A 17,074-nucleotide genomic window follows, 5' to 3' on the forward strand; every position below is an offset into this window, starting at 1 on the left:
CAGGTCTCTGCACTGAGTAAGTGTGAAACACTGAACTTATTTATTTATATATATATATATTTATACACAGATTTTATTGAGTGATGTTTCTCCAGTTTTTCACAGTGAGAACCGGATCAGTACCGTCTCGCGTCTCCAGCAGCTCCCGGGAGTTTCTTCTCTATTATAGAGTTTGGAGCAGAGGATTACAGAACTACAGGAAGTCTTTAAGTAGAAACTAGAGATTCTGCTCACATCCTTTTTTAAACTTAAAAGTCACAGAGGTTCAGCTCAGTCTGGTCATGTGATAATGTGATGATTTTCATCGTCTCGTGTTAAAAAGATTGAGTTCACACAGTAGCGTAGCTTCACTGTTGGATGGTTTGTCTGGTGTGTAGTTCTAAACTCTTCATCTCTAAGGATTTAATTCATTCCTCTAGTTCACATGTGTCAAACACAAGGCCCGCGGGCCAGATGTGGCCCGCCACGTCCTTTTATGTGGCCCGCCACGTCCTTTTATGTGGCCCGCGAGACCTTGTAAGATCTTAGTGTCTATAATAAATAGGTCAGGAGCGTTCTTTGACCAAAAACTACATTTCCCACAATGCTTGTCGATTGTATTACCCGCAAAGTTACGGCTCTCTCTATGGCTCTGACTGCCACTACACGGCAGTGTAGTCATTGATGTGGAAACCCTGCCGGAGGGAAGGCGTAACTTCGCGGATGGAATTGAGACATACAAATGTTTATCCCATAATGTCCAGAAAAAGAAAAGTTGATGCAGACGGACGGCTGTGCTTCAAGGCGAAAGACCGGTATGCCTTTTGTGTTACTGACCAAAATAAACGCTTTTTAGAGATATAAGTTCTGTGTAAATATTTATAAGACAATACCTGACAAAATCTGTTTTAATGACAATAAACATCACTGTGACAGCGCTAGTCGCAGTTTCACCTCAGCAAAGGACGAGGACGTGAATCACTTATCTAACCAGCCTTTACTGATTTCTGCCCCCAATAACCCTTTCAATAACCTCCAATAAAAAAATATGAGGTTAGCAGCGCGCTAACTGACCTGTTTTTAATGTAATTCGAGCAGTGATTCCGTGACGCTGCTCTAAACTGCTGCTGTTAGCTGCTTGGGCTGAAAGATGAACTGTAGAGAGCTGAATTATCCGGTTAGTGGGGTTAAAAATCTTTATTTCATACACAGAAGAACTTAAACATTTTAAAAACGCTCCAGACTGGCTCAGCTGAGCTCTGTAGCCCGTGGCTGGCCTGTAGCTCTGACTCAGAAAAGACTGCGGGCTTGTGCTGCTGCTGCAGCTCCGACTAGTGGTTGGATGAGGAACTGCTATATTTATTAAGCCTTATTTCAGTATCAAACGTTTTGATCAAAGTTAATATAACTTGATGTCATTTCTATTCACTTGAATAGTTTGGTTCTTGATTGATGGAGTTTTTGGATTTCATAACATGACAAATTAAAAGGATTTATGTTAATAGAGCAACAAGCAAACATTTTTTTCCATGCAACTGTAATATTTGATTGAATAAATAATATATTGAGAGTTATTTAACATTAAGGAGTAATTACATTCATTTAATATTACATTTGGTTACATTTTATTACATTTATAAGTTACATCTGGCCCTCAGAGGACAGCCAATATGCCAATGTGGCCCTCGGCCAAAATTAGTTTGACACCCCTGCTCTAGTTCCTCTGCACTGTGAAACCAGACGAGTTAACTAAACTCAAACGAGTTGAGGAAACTGATTGACTTAAACCATTTAAGTGAATAAAGCACATAATCATTGTTATATAGAATTGAGTAAATCAAGTGACTTGTACTCACCATGTTCACAGTGTTATTCTGAGTTTATTTAAGTATTAAGAACTCGTGTGCACTAATGTGTAAATCCTAAAAAGTTAAGTCTACTCAAATCATTTGAGGTAATTTTTGAGGTTTTGTAATACTGTGTGGAGTTTAACAAACATTCATTCTCAAAATTATTCATTTACATAAATTAGCTATAGAGTGATCAGTTTTCAGAGCACAGCCAATAGAGTTACTGCAGCTGAACTAACTAACTAAACTAAAGATTATTAATGAAACACTAAATGCAAACCAATGTAAAAGCAGGCTGGGCTAAGTTATACTACCAGGAAACACTGGTGTTTGAAAGGAGGTTTAGCAGTATTACTGTTATAATGTTCATTAATGTCCTTTCTGACATAACATTATGTCTTTGTTAGATTTATATTTTAGTAGTAAGTCAGCTAAAATTTGGCACTTTTTAGTAAATTATTTAAATAAATACGATTTAAAAAGCTCTGCATGTGAATTAGCATATTAATCCTAATATATATTAATCTCTTTTAATCTTTTCGTGGAACAGTTTGAAGGAAGCTCCCATATTTACCCAGAACAAGTGCTTTTAACTCTAGCGATTAAAAATAGTCATTGGGGAAGTTCTGTATTTAGATCACATTTTTACCGCATTCAGCATGTTGCTTTAATATAATTTCCTTCTTTCTACACTATAACATACACTCAGCTTCAGACAAATATGACTATTAATCGATAATGCATTATAATGCGTAATGTTCTGAATAGTTAATTTAAGCAGTAACACACGAGAGGGAGTGGTATAGTGTGTAATATTGGCACTGCTGTGCTGCGATTGCAGGCACGAGGCCACAGGTTCCATTATTGTTGTTTATTAAAGGATTTAAAGAGTTAAAGAGGAGGAGAAACTAGGATATGTTTGGTTATAAAAACTCAGCCAGTTAAAATAATAGTTTCATTGCTGCTCTGTTTGTTTGTAGCTGCGCTGTTTGGCTTGTAAGCGCTGCATGGTTGCTAGGTTACCTGTATGTGGTGGATTAATACATGGAGAGCTTCGGTTACAGTGCATTACCGGCTGATAATGGTACTGCATGATTATTAATTGTAATTAATCAGTATAATTAATTACATTGTAATGTTTTATTACCCTGTACAGGCGGATGATCCGGAGTCTCTGTAAGTCAGTGATGTGATGCGGCTGTCGGTTCGTCGGGGGACGGTTCTGCTGTTCTGTGTGTTTGGGTTCTACACCGCTGCCCGGGTTCTGTACCACATGCTGGCGTGCCCGGGGGGTCTGACCCGCGCCCGCCGGCTCTCCGTCCGGATCAGAGACGGGAATCGGACACAGTACCATTACAGCCAGTACTCCCCCGTAGTGTTTGTGGGGGGGGTGCCGCGCTCCGGGACCACCCTGATGCGGGTGATGCTGGACGCCCACCCGCTGATCCGGTGCGGGGAGGAGACCCGGGTCATCCCCCGGCTGCTGGCACAGCGGCACAGCTGGAGGAGGCCGGGCGAGGAGCGGCAGGGCCTGGAGGACGAGGGCGTCACTCAGGAGATGCTGGATGCCGCCACCGCCGCCTACCTGCTGCAGATCATCGCCCGGCACGGGGAGCCAGCACAGGTGCTCTGCAACAAAGACCCCTTCACCCTGAAGAGCGCCACCTACCTCTCACACCTGTTCCCCAGGTAAGAGCTTCAGCAAAAAACACCCACCCCCCAAAATAGGGGAAAAACAACAAACATAGCAGTTAACACTAATCAAACTAAGGGCCCTATTTGAGTGATCTGTAAGTCGTTATCTGTGCACCATGCAGCTTGATTTAGGGCAAGTCAGTGTGTCTTTGCTATTATAACAACGGGAAAAGTATGTCATTTTTGCGCTGCTTGAAACATACAAAAGTCATGTACTAATTTGCTTAATTAATGGTGGGTGTGGTTAATTTTTAGGGGGGTGTAATGTGAAATAAACCAATCAGCGTGTCACTTGCCATTCCCTTTAAGAGCCAGGTGTGCAGTCTGATTTTGGCGGATTGCTATTTTAACAGCACAGCGCCTCTGCACATCTCAGCAGAGGGAACTGACAGGTTAATTTTAGTCAGTGGAGCTCCTGTGTTACCAAGATAGCGATGAACGTCTGACTGTTGGCGTCTGTCTAGGTTATATTCAGTCAGTGGAGCTCCTGTGTTTTCTGTTACCAAGATAAACAAGATAAAACTCCAGAAATGTACCTGAACACACCTCATTTCCAGAACACCACGCCCATCAGTGTAGATATATTCAGAAGATCTGCTGCTGTTTAAACCAGACAGGAGGAAGATAGGAGTGAAAATAGACTGTTGGTGACAATATGGGTCAATGTAAGGCAGAAATAACCGCTTGTGAGTGCAGGTGTAGGTATAGGTGTAGATGCAGGAAGACTGTGGTTAACCCAGCAGCACAGCTTGAGCTTTACACCAAACAACATCCAGAGATACACACGTGTGTCTGCAGGATGTTCTGCACATTTTATTGTGCTGTTATTAACTGTTGTATGAGATTCTCCAGCTGTTAGTTGTGGAAGTGTGTCGCTCCACAGCAAAACAGATTTGAAGCTTCACCACGAGCCTAAATACTCAAATACCACCACAAAAATGTTCTGTATTATTTCAGTGCTTTTTGTTTGTTTATCTGTTAATAAATGATTTTCATATTTATTTCCTGTACTGTTTCAGTACTAAGTTTATCTGTTAATAATCTATTATTGTATTTATTTCCTGTATTTTTTCAGTGCTAAGTGTATCTATTAATAATTTATTATCGTATATATTTCGTATATATTGTTTTCGTATATATTTCGTGAATTTCCTGATTCAGTGCTAAGTTTATCTGTTATTAAATGATTACTGATTCAGTGCTAAACTGTTAATAATTTATTATCATATTTATTTTCTGTATTATTTCAGTGCTAAGTTTATCCTGATGCTGCGGGACGGCCGGGCCTCGGTTCACTCTATGATTTCTCGGCGGGTGACGATCGCCGGGTTTGATCTGTCGAGTTACCGGGACTGTCTGAGTAAGTGGAGCAGTGCTATAGAGTCCATGCTGTTTCAGTGCACCATGGTCGGGTCGGGACGCTGCCTCACCGTCCGCTACGAGAACCTGGTGCTGCAGCCGAGATCCACCATGCAGCAGGTCCTGCGCTTCCTGGACGTGCCGTGGCACGAGGGCGTGCTGCACCACGAGTTAGCCATCGGGAAACCGGGAGGAGTTTCACTGTCTCGGTCAGTACCGCAAAAAACCTTTATTAAAACTAAATCAGAATTCTGGCTACTGAATGTTAACTGTCATGTGACATCATTAAGTACAGCATCTCACAAAAGTAAATATTTGATTATACCTGTAGCCCGGGTGACCATTAGTCTCCCAGGGGTCACATACCTTTTTCCAATAAATTGTTTTTCAATACAGTTAAAGAGGGCGGCTGTGGCTCCTTCCTGTTAATGCAGAGGATAAAATAATTTTAGCTCCTTTACCCATCATCTGTTTATCAATGTTAGCATTGTCCCAGTTTAGCATTGTTAGCATTGCCTCAGATGATCATTGTTACCATTGTCCTAGGTAAGCTTTACCCCAGGTTATGATTGCTAGCATTGACCCAGATTATCATTGGTAGCATAGCCCAATGCTAGCATTGTTAGCATAGGCCCAGATTAGCATTGTCAGTGATACCCAGGGCTGGCCCCAAAACTCTCACATGACATCAACCAATCACACGCACTGCTCGTAAATAAAAACACACTTGCACATGAATTAACAACAGATATCCTATTTTATTTAACAATGTATATAATCTTATGTTAAAATTATATCAGATTTTGAGAGTGGATAACAATGAATAATTAAAAAATATTCAAATTTTTTTAAATATTCAAAAAACAAATTTACTTTACTACTTTAAAGTTACTTTAAAATCAATAAACTTGCATATGTATAAGGTCAACAAATAAAGACAAATGAACACACCAATTTAAACTAAAATAGTGCAATGTATTTTTCAAAATAAATACAGTGAAAAGTGTTACTTTTGCGCAAAACAACAGCTTATATATATAAATGTCTAAAAAGCATGTAATTAGGTGCACAGATAGTAGTAGTAGAGTATTGTGTGTGGGACTGATTTAAAGAGGCATTAATAGATAATAAAGTGATAATAAACTGTATAATAACACTGCTTTATTACTAAAAGAGTAGTGTATGCATTACAGTATCACTCATAAATCATAAATTCTGACAGGTCTGATCATGTCACCCCGCTGCTCATTGAGCTCCACTGGCTACCGGTTGCTGCATCAAATTCAAAGCTCTTACAATCGCCTACAAGGTGATGACAGAACAGCTCCTTCCTACCTGCACTCACTCCTGAAGGCTTACGCTACCTCCCGGCCGCTGCGCTCCTCCAATGAACGTCGCCTCGCTTTACCAAACACTCACACAAAGCAATCCAGACTGTTCTCATACAGAGTTCCCCAATGGTGGAACAAACTACCTTCCACTACCAGATCAGGAGAATCTCTCACTGTCTTTAATAAACTCCTGAAGACAGAGCTCTTCAAAGAGCACTTACTCTCCTAACACCTCTAACTAACTACCTTCTACTACCAGATCAGGAGAATCTCTCACTATCTTTAATAAACTCCTGAAGACAGAGCTCTTCAAAGAGCACTTACTCTCCTAACACCTCTAACACACTAACTAATTCCAATCTTATCTCCTTCTTCCTCTTCTCTACTCCTCTATCCCATTATTTCCCTCTGACCTCCTTAAGGCCCTATCTATAGATGCTTTATTTTTAACTTCTATTATTTTTGTACTTAACCTCTTCTATTATTTGCACTTCAATATTGTAAGTCGCTTTGGACAAAAGCGTCTGCCAAATGTAATGTAATGTAATGTAATGTAATGTAATCATGTGATGGTACTGGTGTTAGTCACAGCTCCTCCCACAGAACTACAGACTTCCTGAGGATGTTTTTCAGTTCCTCCCTGACTGTTCTCACCTCCACCCGCAGAACCGAGCGCTCCACCGATCAGGTGATCAAACCTGTTAACCTGGAGGCGCTGACCCGCTGGGTGGGGCACATCCCGCTGGACGTCCTGGAGGACCTGGAGAACATCGCCCCCATGCTGAGCAGACTGGGGTACGACCCCAGCGCCAACCCCCCCGACTACGGCCAGCCGGACCCCGAGGTCGTCAATAACACACAGCGGGTACGATCACGATCACAGAGCATCAAATAATCAATAATTCATTCACTGAATTTCTCATGAAATCATCAGTATTACAAAAAATAAATATATTCTGCTTTTGTTTGAGTAACTGTCTCTACTAGATTTTGAAGTACAAACATTACTGTGAAGATGTAATTGTATTCTGCAGCAAGATCACAATATGATATCATGATACATTGATCACAATATATCAATGATATCACTTAAGCACTTAAAAATGATTTAACAAGCAATTTTTAACAAACAAAGTTTATTAACACTAGTAATTTTATTATAGCGCCACTATGTGGAGTAATGAAGCAGTAACTTTTATAAGTCTAATTGGGGGGGGTCTTAAGACCTTTAGAGCGCCTATGTTTTACTAACAATAACCCCAACTTTCAACTGCATCCTAAAGTATATAGACCACACCTGACACTAGATATGGAGCCAACAGGTTCAAGTTTATTTATTATCTGCTCCCTACACAAGCTCTATGTGTGCATTTGCACATCTTTATCAGCTTCAATGGAGCTACTAAACATAGCTGAATTAATGCAGTTATTAATAGAAAAGGAAAGTCCACAAATATATGGATATATAGTATAGATATAGTAAAGTTCACATGTTCTTTAAAAAATAATTCTTATTCTCTAATTTAACATTTCTCAGGTTCTGAAAGGAGATTTTAAACCTCCAGCACATCTGAAGAAGATCTCAGAGGACGGTACGTTTTAATTACGTTATACTCTCTGATTAATCCGAATGTAGATAGATTTGACCCCTTTTTACTCTTTAATTAAGATGCATGCCCCATCTAAAGTTACTCTTCTCTCCTTTTTCTACAGAGAAATCGAAAGTTCTGAAGAGAAAAGACTGAAAGAAGCTGAGAGTTACAGATGCCTCCCCATCTCACCATGTTTACAGTTTTTCTCCAGAACAAACGATTCTGAAAACTTGAAGCTCAGGTATAAAGTCTTCATAGGCAAGTTAAGTTTACATGCCTTTTTCTACTGTGCTTGCGCAGATCTCCACATCCAGGGGCCTCCACTCTCATCACAACCAGCAAGCTGATTGGCTCTTTTTTGAAGGGCGGGACTTAATCAGTGTTACAGATTAGCATTCTCTTTCACAATCCTCAGTAATAACATCTCTGTTCTATGTTCACATTACAAACCACATTGCTTAAAATTAAATTTTTTGCTCAGATGGGATTTGGCTATCCTGACGGTTCACGTTCACAAATATAAGTGATCTGTGTCTGTTTGCATAGTGAACGTATCTTTAAAAGCCAAAAGATGCATGAACTCCGATTCGATCGTTCACATTCATGTCACACGTCAGTGAATCTGATACGTATCCGATTTAGGACCACATGTGAAAGTGACTTCCACACTGATTTGAAAAAAAAATGTATTTGGCACGTTCACACAACCATGACAAAATCAGATCTGAGCCACACTGATCAAAAAAATCTGTTTTAAGTCACTTCAGCCTGGTAATGTGAACGTAGCCTCTTTTACGTATTAACAGTATTTATAACATTCAGGAAACTTTGGTGGACCATGTAATGAATTATGGCAGAATCATGACTAGGATCAAAGACTGGAGACAGAATAATCTGTTTCTTTCCATTTTTCAATAAAATATGTTTTGTTATCTCTTTTGTATTGGTGGAATTTATTGATTTCTTTTGCTAAATACTGTAAAAACACTGTCACGTTTGTGTTGGATATAAATGTTGGATTATAACTGTCATACTGGGACAATAAAATATATTAGTTATAATATTTTAGCTGACTATACTTGACCATAGTGAGAATCTATAGAGTTTTTTTTCTTAGTTTAGTGAAGAAATTAATGAATGAATGAGATTGGAAATATAAAATATACTGTTGGACATATAGGAAGGGTGTTGAGGAGCTGGTATTGGATCATGTGAAGGTGGTTGATAAGTTGTTCGCCCAGAATGCAACATAACCTGTGAGCAGAGGCGGTCTTTGCATAGAGGCATTGCTAGGCAACTGCCTTGGGCCCCTCCCACTGCAGCCCACTGTAGGGGCCCCATGACTAGCTGCAAACTTCCCATAGGCCTACAGCTGGTAATTGGGGCCCTTTGGACAGTAATTCACAGATAGTGAGTTCATAAATGGTGATTCTTGTATGTTTAAAATGGAAACAAAGACAACACAATAAATTACAAAGAAATACAGATTCCGTCCACACCCCCTCTCTTTCGTGTTAAAATTGAATATTCCATCCATGCCTTGTGGCCATGCCATGAACGCACACGTGCTGCTTGTGAAAGACGGAATTAAGGTGAAATTAAGTGTACAAGTGGGATGTGAGCGAAAAAAGAAAAAAGAAGGAAGAGGCTAAAATAAAAACAGATGCTCTTCCAAAACTGATAAGCTTTTTTTTTGTGTGTCAGCACCACCGGACCCGAAGGTTTTGGTGGAGGAGGAGGACGAGGAGCGATGCCACGCCCACTTTTTTTGTTTTTCCAGAAACATGCACTGACCTTCTTTGGGTCTCCTTCACCTAAAACTTTAGCAGGGATTGTATGGAAAAATATCAAATCAGGTATATAACTTAAATGAATTAGAGTCAGGGATGAAAATTAAAATACCCTACTGCTATAAATATGCCTAATTGGCATATTATTATATTATTTATTATTATTCTATTATTATTAAGATATTATTATTTATATCTAGGTTACAGCTTGTCTTCGTTTTTTTTCTACATGTCTGTATTAATTTTAAACATTTCATGTTATTCAGGCAAATAGAATAAGCCTGCTCTTGTGCATCGGGAAACTTGCTCATTGTCAACCAGTGTTGGGCTTACTTTGAAAAAGTAATCAGTTATATTTACTAGTTACTAAGGAGTTACCTCACTATAAATGTAACTAGTAAAAGTAATTGACTTACTTTAAATTATGTAAATTCTATTATTATTATTAGAAAAATAACAAACGAAAATAAACCCAAAATGTTGACAAAAATATAATCTAACGAATTTTAAAACATAGAAACGAAAAACGTTAAAATGGTATTGATATAACATAATATAATATAACAGCTGCATCAAACAGTTTAGCGTCAGTCACATGGAAAGCGCGCGTGGCATTGCATTTTAAAAAAAAGTTTTAATAAATAAGGTCCTCTTAAGTGAAGTAAAATATATGGTAGTAAAAAATATTGAATTCACATATTTATTGATATTTAAACAAGAGAAATCAGGCAAAATGCACCGCGCCGCACTGCGCTGCCCGCGCGCTCTCTCTCTCTCCCGCAGCGCGGAGCTGAATTCAGCGCGAGGCTAGAAATAATTTGAAAACTCAGTTTAGTTAAATAAATTAAGATGAGTGAGGACCTGTAAAGTTAATCAAATATTGTCAAATATAAAGGATAGGTTGAGGTTTTGGGGAGCTGTTTCAATTATTTGAAACGGAAACTAACTGAAACTGATATTATTCTGCGCAATTATTTTTTATTCATTTTCAATATTTTTAGTATTTTATTGATCAATATTTTTTTTTATTGATGGGCCCCCCAAGCTAAATTCGCCTTGAGCCCCCAAATTGCTAAGTCCGCCACTGCCTGTAAGAGTAGTCTAATAAAACCACCAAACCCAAAACACAAAACACTCTCTGTACTGGTGCTCAACATCCAAGCTGAGCAACCAGTTAAACCAGCTTGACTAGCTTTTAGCAGGAACATCAGTACAGAATATTGGTTGAAAAAAAAAACATATAATAATATATCACATTGTATATTCATACAGCTCTAGCAAAAAAAATGAGAGCACTTAAAATTGATGAGTTTTGTTGATTTTACTAAATTGAAAACCTCTGGAATATAATCAAGAGGAAGATGGATGATCACAAACCATCAAACCACCAAACTGAACTGCTTGATTTTTTGCACCAGGAGTAAAGCAGCATAAAGTTATCCAAAAGCAGTGTGTAAGACTGGTGGAGGAGAACATGATGCCAAGATGCATGAAAAAAAAGTGTGATTAAAAACCAACCAGGGTTATTCCACCAAATATTGATTTCTGAAACTTTATGAATATGAACTTGTTTTCTTTTTATTATTTGAGGTCTGAAAGTTCTGCATCTTTTTAGTTATTTCAGCCTTTTCTCATTTTCTGCAAATAAATGCTCTAAATGACAATATTGTTATTTGGAATTCGGGAGAAATGTACCTATAAATAAATATACTTATAAATAACAAAATCAGAGAAACTGATTCAGAAACTGATGTGTTTTTTTCAGAGCTGTATTCCTGGGGGATGTTTAAAGCTAACTTCACAAATATATTAAAATACATAGCTTTTGGTAATTAAAATGGCTCTATCAGTTTAATATGTGGTGTGTACTATGCTCAATACGTTAAATCTCTTTTTAAAAGACAATATAAATGTATTTTTTTAGATAAATAAAGCATGTATTTACAGGCCTTACTGAAAGAGCTGTTTTTGCTGACCACTGCACAGCGCCGTACCCCTCCGCGGCGGGTTATCTTCACTTCCGCACGAGCCAGCTGTTCAGAACCTTTATTTCGGATGTTTTTAAATAATATTTATATATCAAAACAATGCAAATATAGCCTGTTGCGTTATTTTAGCGATGCGTGCACGATATTTGAGTGTACGCCGTAAAAGTGCGCAATCTATAGTTCCTTGGGCGTAACGGCGGAAGGATACACTAGCGCTAGTATAAATACTGCAGCTGCTTGTTTTTCCTCATCGTTCAGTCGCTGCCTGACGAGAGACGCTACGCTGCTGATTCTGTATTTCTTCAGAAATAAAAGAACATTTGTTTGTGAGTATGCGTTATAACAGTCCTATACGTTATTATTAATAATAATCCGTGTGATTATTTGGTGTTTTACTGTTATTTTGTGTGTTTTAGCGCGTAAAATAGGGATTAGCAAGTTAGCCAATTCGTTTTTTTGCCGCGACGTCTGTTAAACTAGCGTTAGCTTAGCTATTTCGATAGCTGAGAGAAAACATAACAAATAACCCATTAACACTGACTAATTATGGTTTAGTTTGAGGATAAACGTTAGTTTTACCTCAATTGTATTTATTTTATTTTAATAACTTGCTTTAAAATATCTCCTGAGCGTTTCTTTTAATGATAAAGGCCCGTCCAGCTGTTAGCTTAGCAGTTTTAGCTACGTTAGCTTAGCTTACAGAAACGGGGCTCAGTGCTTTTTACTGTAGAAGCTTAATTCAGAACCAGATATTTACTTAAAAAAGGGCCTGTCAGCCTAATCTAATATAAAAACGATCAATAACGTTAATCTAGCCAGCTATATTTAATTTAAATGGTGCATAATAAATGCTAGTCGTATTTCACCATTATAACGATAGTAAGATAATCAATGGCGCATTTTCTTCTTTGTCTTCCACAAAAAAATGCAAAAATGGCCACGTTTATTATGTATTGTGCATTTCTTTTTTAACGTGTTTAAGGTCTTAGTCTACATCAGTCTTGAGGCGTTTTGTGTCGACCGTTTCTGTGCTGTCATCCAGCCACACCTAGTGGCGTCATGATCTGACCATCCTTTTTAATAGGTCACGATTATCAGCTATTTGACTGGCTGATGTCCCAAACTGTCAGACATTATTCTGATAAAGTCTGATAAATAATAGTAATTTATTATTTTGTGCTTTGAATATAATGGTCTTATTCTAAACACACATTTACTCATTTACATTTTTAAAAGAGCAAAAGCAATCAGATAAGATTTAATAAATAAAAAATCTAATCAGATGACAGGATGAAAATTAAAGCAGACAAATGAGAAGAAATAATTAGAATAATAAAAAATAAACACAATAGTTGTCAAAGAAAACAGTAGCAATAAAAGTAAAATGGAATGGCAATTTTCTTGATTTGATTTTATTTTATCAAATATTTCTAGTTACACTTGTGCTTTTTTTTTTTTTTAGTGCTATCAATAAATATTTGCTTGTTTCACTTGGCTCGCCAAGTAAACAGTTCACAGCATTGAATTACTTTTATTGATGGTATATACTGTTTATACTTGTTTAATTTGAGTATGAACCTTATTATATTTTAATTGTTGAATTTTATTTATTTATTTTTCTTAACCTTGTGATTGAATGTCTTTGTATTCAGCGTAAAGATGCAGATCTTTGTGAAGACGCTGACTGGTAAGACCATCACCTTGGAGGTGGAGCCAAGCGACACCATCGAAAACGTCAAAGCCAAGATCCAAGATAAGGAGGGAATCCCACCCGACCAGCAGCGTCTGATCTTCGCTGGTAAGCAGCTGGAAGACGGACGCACCCTGTCCGACTACAACATCCAGAAGGAGTCCACCCTCCACCTGGTCCTTCGTCTGAGGGGAGGTATGCAGATCTTCGTGAAGACGCTGACTGGCAAGACCATCACTCTCGAAGTGGAGCCAAGCGACACCATTGAAAATGTGAAGGCTAAAATCCAAGATAAGGAAGGCATTCCCCCTGACCAGCAGCGTCTGATCTTCGCTGGTAAGCAGCTGGAAGATGGACGCACCCTGTCCGACTACAACATCCAGAAGGAGTCCACCCTCCATCTCGTCCTCCGTCTGAGGGGAGGTATGCAGATCTTTGTCAAGACCCTCACTGGTAAGACCATCACCTTGGAGGTGGAACCCAGCGACACTATTGAGAACGTCAAAGCCAAGATCCAAGATAAGGAGGGAATCCCACCTGACCAGCAGCGTCTGATCTTCGCCGGTAAGCAGCTTGAAGATGGTCGTACTCTCTCCGACTACAACATCCAGAAGGAGAGTACCCTCCACCTTGTCCTCCGTCTGAGGGGAGGTATGCAGATCTTCGTGAAGACGCTGACTGGTAAGACCATCACTCTCGAAGTGGAGCCAAGTGACACCATTGAAAATGTGAAGGCTAAAATCCAGGATAAGGAGGGAATCCCACCCGACCAGCAGCGTCTGATCTTTGCCGGTAAGCAGCTGGAAGATGGACGCACCCTGTCTGACTACAACATCCAGAAGGAGTCCACCCTCCATCTCGTCCTGCGTCTCCGTGGCGGCAACTGATCTGTTTCACTTGTGAAATCTGATTCACCTAAGCTTGATAAAATGTCTTAAAACTAATTCAAAGTTCCTGTACTTCTAAACATTCAATAAAGTTAAAGCATTCCTCGAAGTTTGTGTTGTGCCATCATTAAATACAATAAACAGCAAATAATTGCTGTTGTATTATAGGTTGATTGCAAAAGTAAAAACATGTCCATTGTAATGGATGCAAGCTCTGACAAGGTTAACTTACATTTGCTGTGAATGTGTCCCAAATCAACAAAAAAAAAAATAATAATTGGACCCATTTTTTCTGGTGTGCTAGGTCTCTACTGGAGCAAACTAGTGTAATGTGATCTGTTGCTGTAGCTCAGTATGGTGTCTTTTTGTTAGAACTAAATGACAAACACTAGAGGGTGCCAGAATACTGTATCCAAGCAAATTACCTCTAATATATAAATGTAATTTATAATAGACAAATGCTGAGACATGATGCTGCAAATAGAGGTATAAATACTTGTAGGCTTGTAAAATTGAAAGTGCCTACCAGTTTGGGTATTGATGGAAGGGAGATTAAAGTGGGTATTACAGTGCCAGTATAAACAAATCTGAATTTTATATATATATTTATACACATGACCAAAGGGGCATGTAAAAATTATAACTATATTATATATATGAAATATGATTTTTTACTCATCGTAAAGCTATAATTACAAATACTCAAACCTGCTGATTAAAGTGGGGTGAGACGTAGTATAAATGTGGTTTTATAGTGTGTGTAATATATAACGGATCTAAACTGGATTTTAGAATAGCTTCTCATCACGCTATTCTAAACGTCACTATAAATGAACTGAGCCCACAGTGGGTCAAATAAAAAAATTACTAAGACTTTATTCAATAAAGTCCAGTTTAGAATTACAACCAAACCCGCAGAATTACGCCATCTGTTACCAGCTGGCCTTTTCTAATTTAAAGTGTTAAATCAGCCGTTTCCCCGGCTGCTGAGTGTATGATCACATGCTCTCAGGCCGAGAGCAAATCAGTTCATCCTTTAATTCACCAAATCCATATACAATCCGTAAAGACTTGCCTATAATACAGATATTTAGTGGTGTGTCACACTGCAGAGTGAGTGAATATGAGTCCTTGTTTTAACTCTAAGCTTGAGAGACTGGATTCGTCTTGGATTTGGGATCATGATCACATGAAAACCTACGGAAATAGCAGTTTTTTGAAGTCTAAATCTGAATTTAACCAGCCTGAGTCTTTATTCTCTGGTGGAGGAGGACTGTAAGCGCAGGATAAGTCTGAGCTTCTGTTGTATAAATGCAAAAAGGAACTGCTTTAAATTTTTATTATTTGTTTATTTTACTGTATTTTATAAGTATGCTATAATAATATATGATATAAATATATAGACATACCAAAAGACATGGGACAAGATACTAGTTCCCATGACCAGCAGTAAAGCAGCATAAAGTTATCGAAAAGCAGTGTGTAAGACTGGTGGAGGAGAACATGATGCCAAAAAACCACCAGGATTATTCCACCAAATATTGATTTCTGAACTCTTAAAACTTTATGAATATGAACTTGTTTTCTTTGCATTATTTGAGGTCTGAAAGCTCTGCATATTTTTTTGTTATTTCAGTCATTTCTCATTTTCTGTAAATAAATGCTCTAAATGAGAATATTTTTATTTGGAATTTGGGAGAAATGTTGTCTGTAGTTTATAGAATAAAACAACAATGTTCATTTTACTCAAACATAAACCTATATATAGCAAAATCAGAGAAACTGAAGTGGTCTCAATTTATATAGAGCTGTAAATACAGACAGTTGTCTGCCTGTTTCTCCATCATTAATCCATACACCAGAATTTTGTTAATCTTGAGCTGATTTTAGATTATTTAATCTGCATTCTGCTGCTGTTGTGTCTCAATATTCAGACAAGATAAATCAATATAACACACAAATCAATAAGAACCGCAATAAAAACAAAACAAGAGATTAGACTGCTATAGGATGTTTAAAAATCCTGCAGTGAAGAATATAGGTTGTTAAATTGTGTGTAATTGACACAAATTAATCCATAATTCCTTTTATTTGCTTTGTATTTTATCCTCTTCAGAAACACAGATGCTGTGTTGTGATCCATCTCAAACTCTGAATGAAAAGGTGTCCAAACTTTTATTACTGTATAAAGTGTTTCTCAGTGTAAAATCTTTAGGTTGAAGCACGGTGTGATTAGACGGTAAACACTGCGGTGTTGTGTCTGAACTCTGACCCGCCGTTTATCGTCTCCAGAGGACTTTGATCAGCTGGATTGTTCCCGGTAAGGGGGGGTTAAAGGTCACAGGTCAACGGACTGGTGACCCACAAGAAACAACTTCTATGTTAACAGAGCTAAAGCTAACACAGCTAAATCTAACTCACATCTAACATTAGCATTAGCCTGTACTAATATACAGATATTCAATAATGCCAAAAATCATGGGATAGCAGTGTGTAAATTGTTCATGATATTTTACATTAGAGAATAACTTGGGAGCCCTCACACCTGTGTATGTTATGAGGTGTTATCTTGTGACAGGGGTTGGTTGAAACTTACGCTCATGGTAAGGCCAGGTGAATTATGGGAGTTGGAGTGAGGACTGATAATAAGGGCATGTGATAATATAAGGTTCATCTTATCCTCCCAGTTTCCTCCTCCAGATCTGAGGGAATTTTTCCTCCATTAATCACTGGTGGTTCTGTTTTGTATATTCAGTGTTTTGTCTGATTCGCACATCAGTTAAAAAAGCGCTATGAAAATTAATATATATTATTTTTCGATGTGTTTTTTATTGGAGAGCAACACTTTTTAAGAAGCATTTAGGAGCACAAAATAAATGATTCAGTATTGTTTTAACACAATCAAAGTCTCGA

The 17,074-nt window shown here is 38.2% G+C and overlaps 2 protein-coding genes across 4 annotated transcripts in view; both read left to right on the forward strand.

The window, feature by feature from the left end:
- The window catches only part of tpst2 (tyrosylprotein sulfotransferase 2), an 8,932-nt gene extending 194 nt beyond the window's left edge, over positions 1-8,738 (forward strand). Inside the window, exons 1-6 of the mRNA XM_022680738.2 lie at positions 1-16; positions 2,986-3,518; positions 4,775-5,092; positions 6,881-7,079; positions 7,752-7,806; positions 7,928-8,738. The exon at positions 1-16 is cut by the window's left edge and continues 194 nt beyond it. Coding sequence (XP_022536459.2) covers positions 3,022-3,518; positions 4,775-5,092; positions 6,881-7,079; positions 7,752-7,806; positions 7,928-7,959 — 1,101 coding nt within the window. The 5' untranslated portion in view covers positions 1-16; positions 2,986-3,021 and the 3' untranslated portion in view covers positions 7,960-8,738. The remainder of the gene's footprint in view (positions 17-2,985; positions 3,519-4,774; positions 5,093-6,880; positions 7,080-7,751; positions 7,807-7,927) is intronic.
- Positions 8,739-11,761: 3,023 nt separating this feature from the next.
- ubc (ubiquitin C) lies at positions 11,762-14,270 on the forward strand. 3 transcript variants are annotated; one of them, XM_049468882.1, is made up of 3 exons: positions 11,762-11,910; positions 13,237-13,811; positions 14,040-14,270. In XM_049468882.1, exons 2-3 carry the CDS (start codon positions 13,244-13,246, stop codon positions 14,159-14,161), a joined length of 690 nt encoding a protein of 229 aa, XP_049324839.1. In that variant the 5' UTR covers positions 11,762-11,910; positions 13,237-13,243; the 3' UTR covers positions 14,162-14,270. The 3 variants fall into 3 exon arrangements, with proteins under 3 accessions (XP_049324839.1, XP_049324840.1, XP_049324838.1); XM_049468883.1 differs by having other exon boundaries at positions 13,237-13,583; XM_049468881.1 differs by having other exon boundaries at positions 11,763-11,910; positions 13,237-14,270.
- The last annotated feature ends 2,804 nt before the right edge of the window (positions 14,271-17,074 follow it).

Source organism: Astyanax mexicanus, chromosome 20, assembly GCF_023375975.1.
Source record: "Astyanax mexicanus isolate ESR-SI-001 chromosome 20, AstMex3_surface, whole genome shotgun sequence".
Taxonomy (NCBI): domain Eukaryota; kingdom Metazoa; phylum Chordata; class Actinopteri; order Characiformes; family Acestrorhamphidae; genus Astyanax; species Astyanax mexicanus.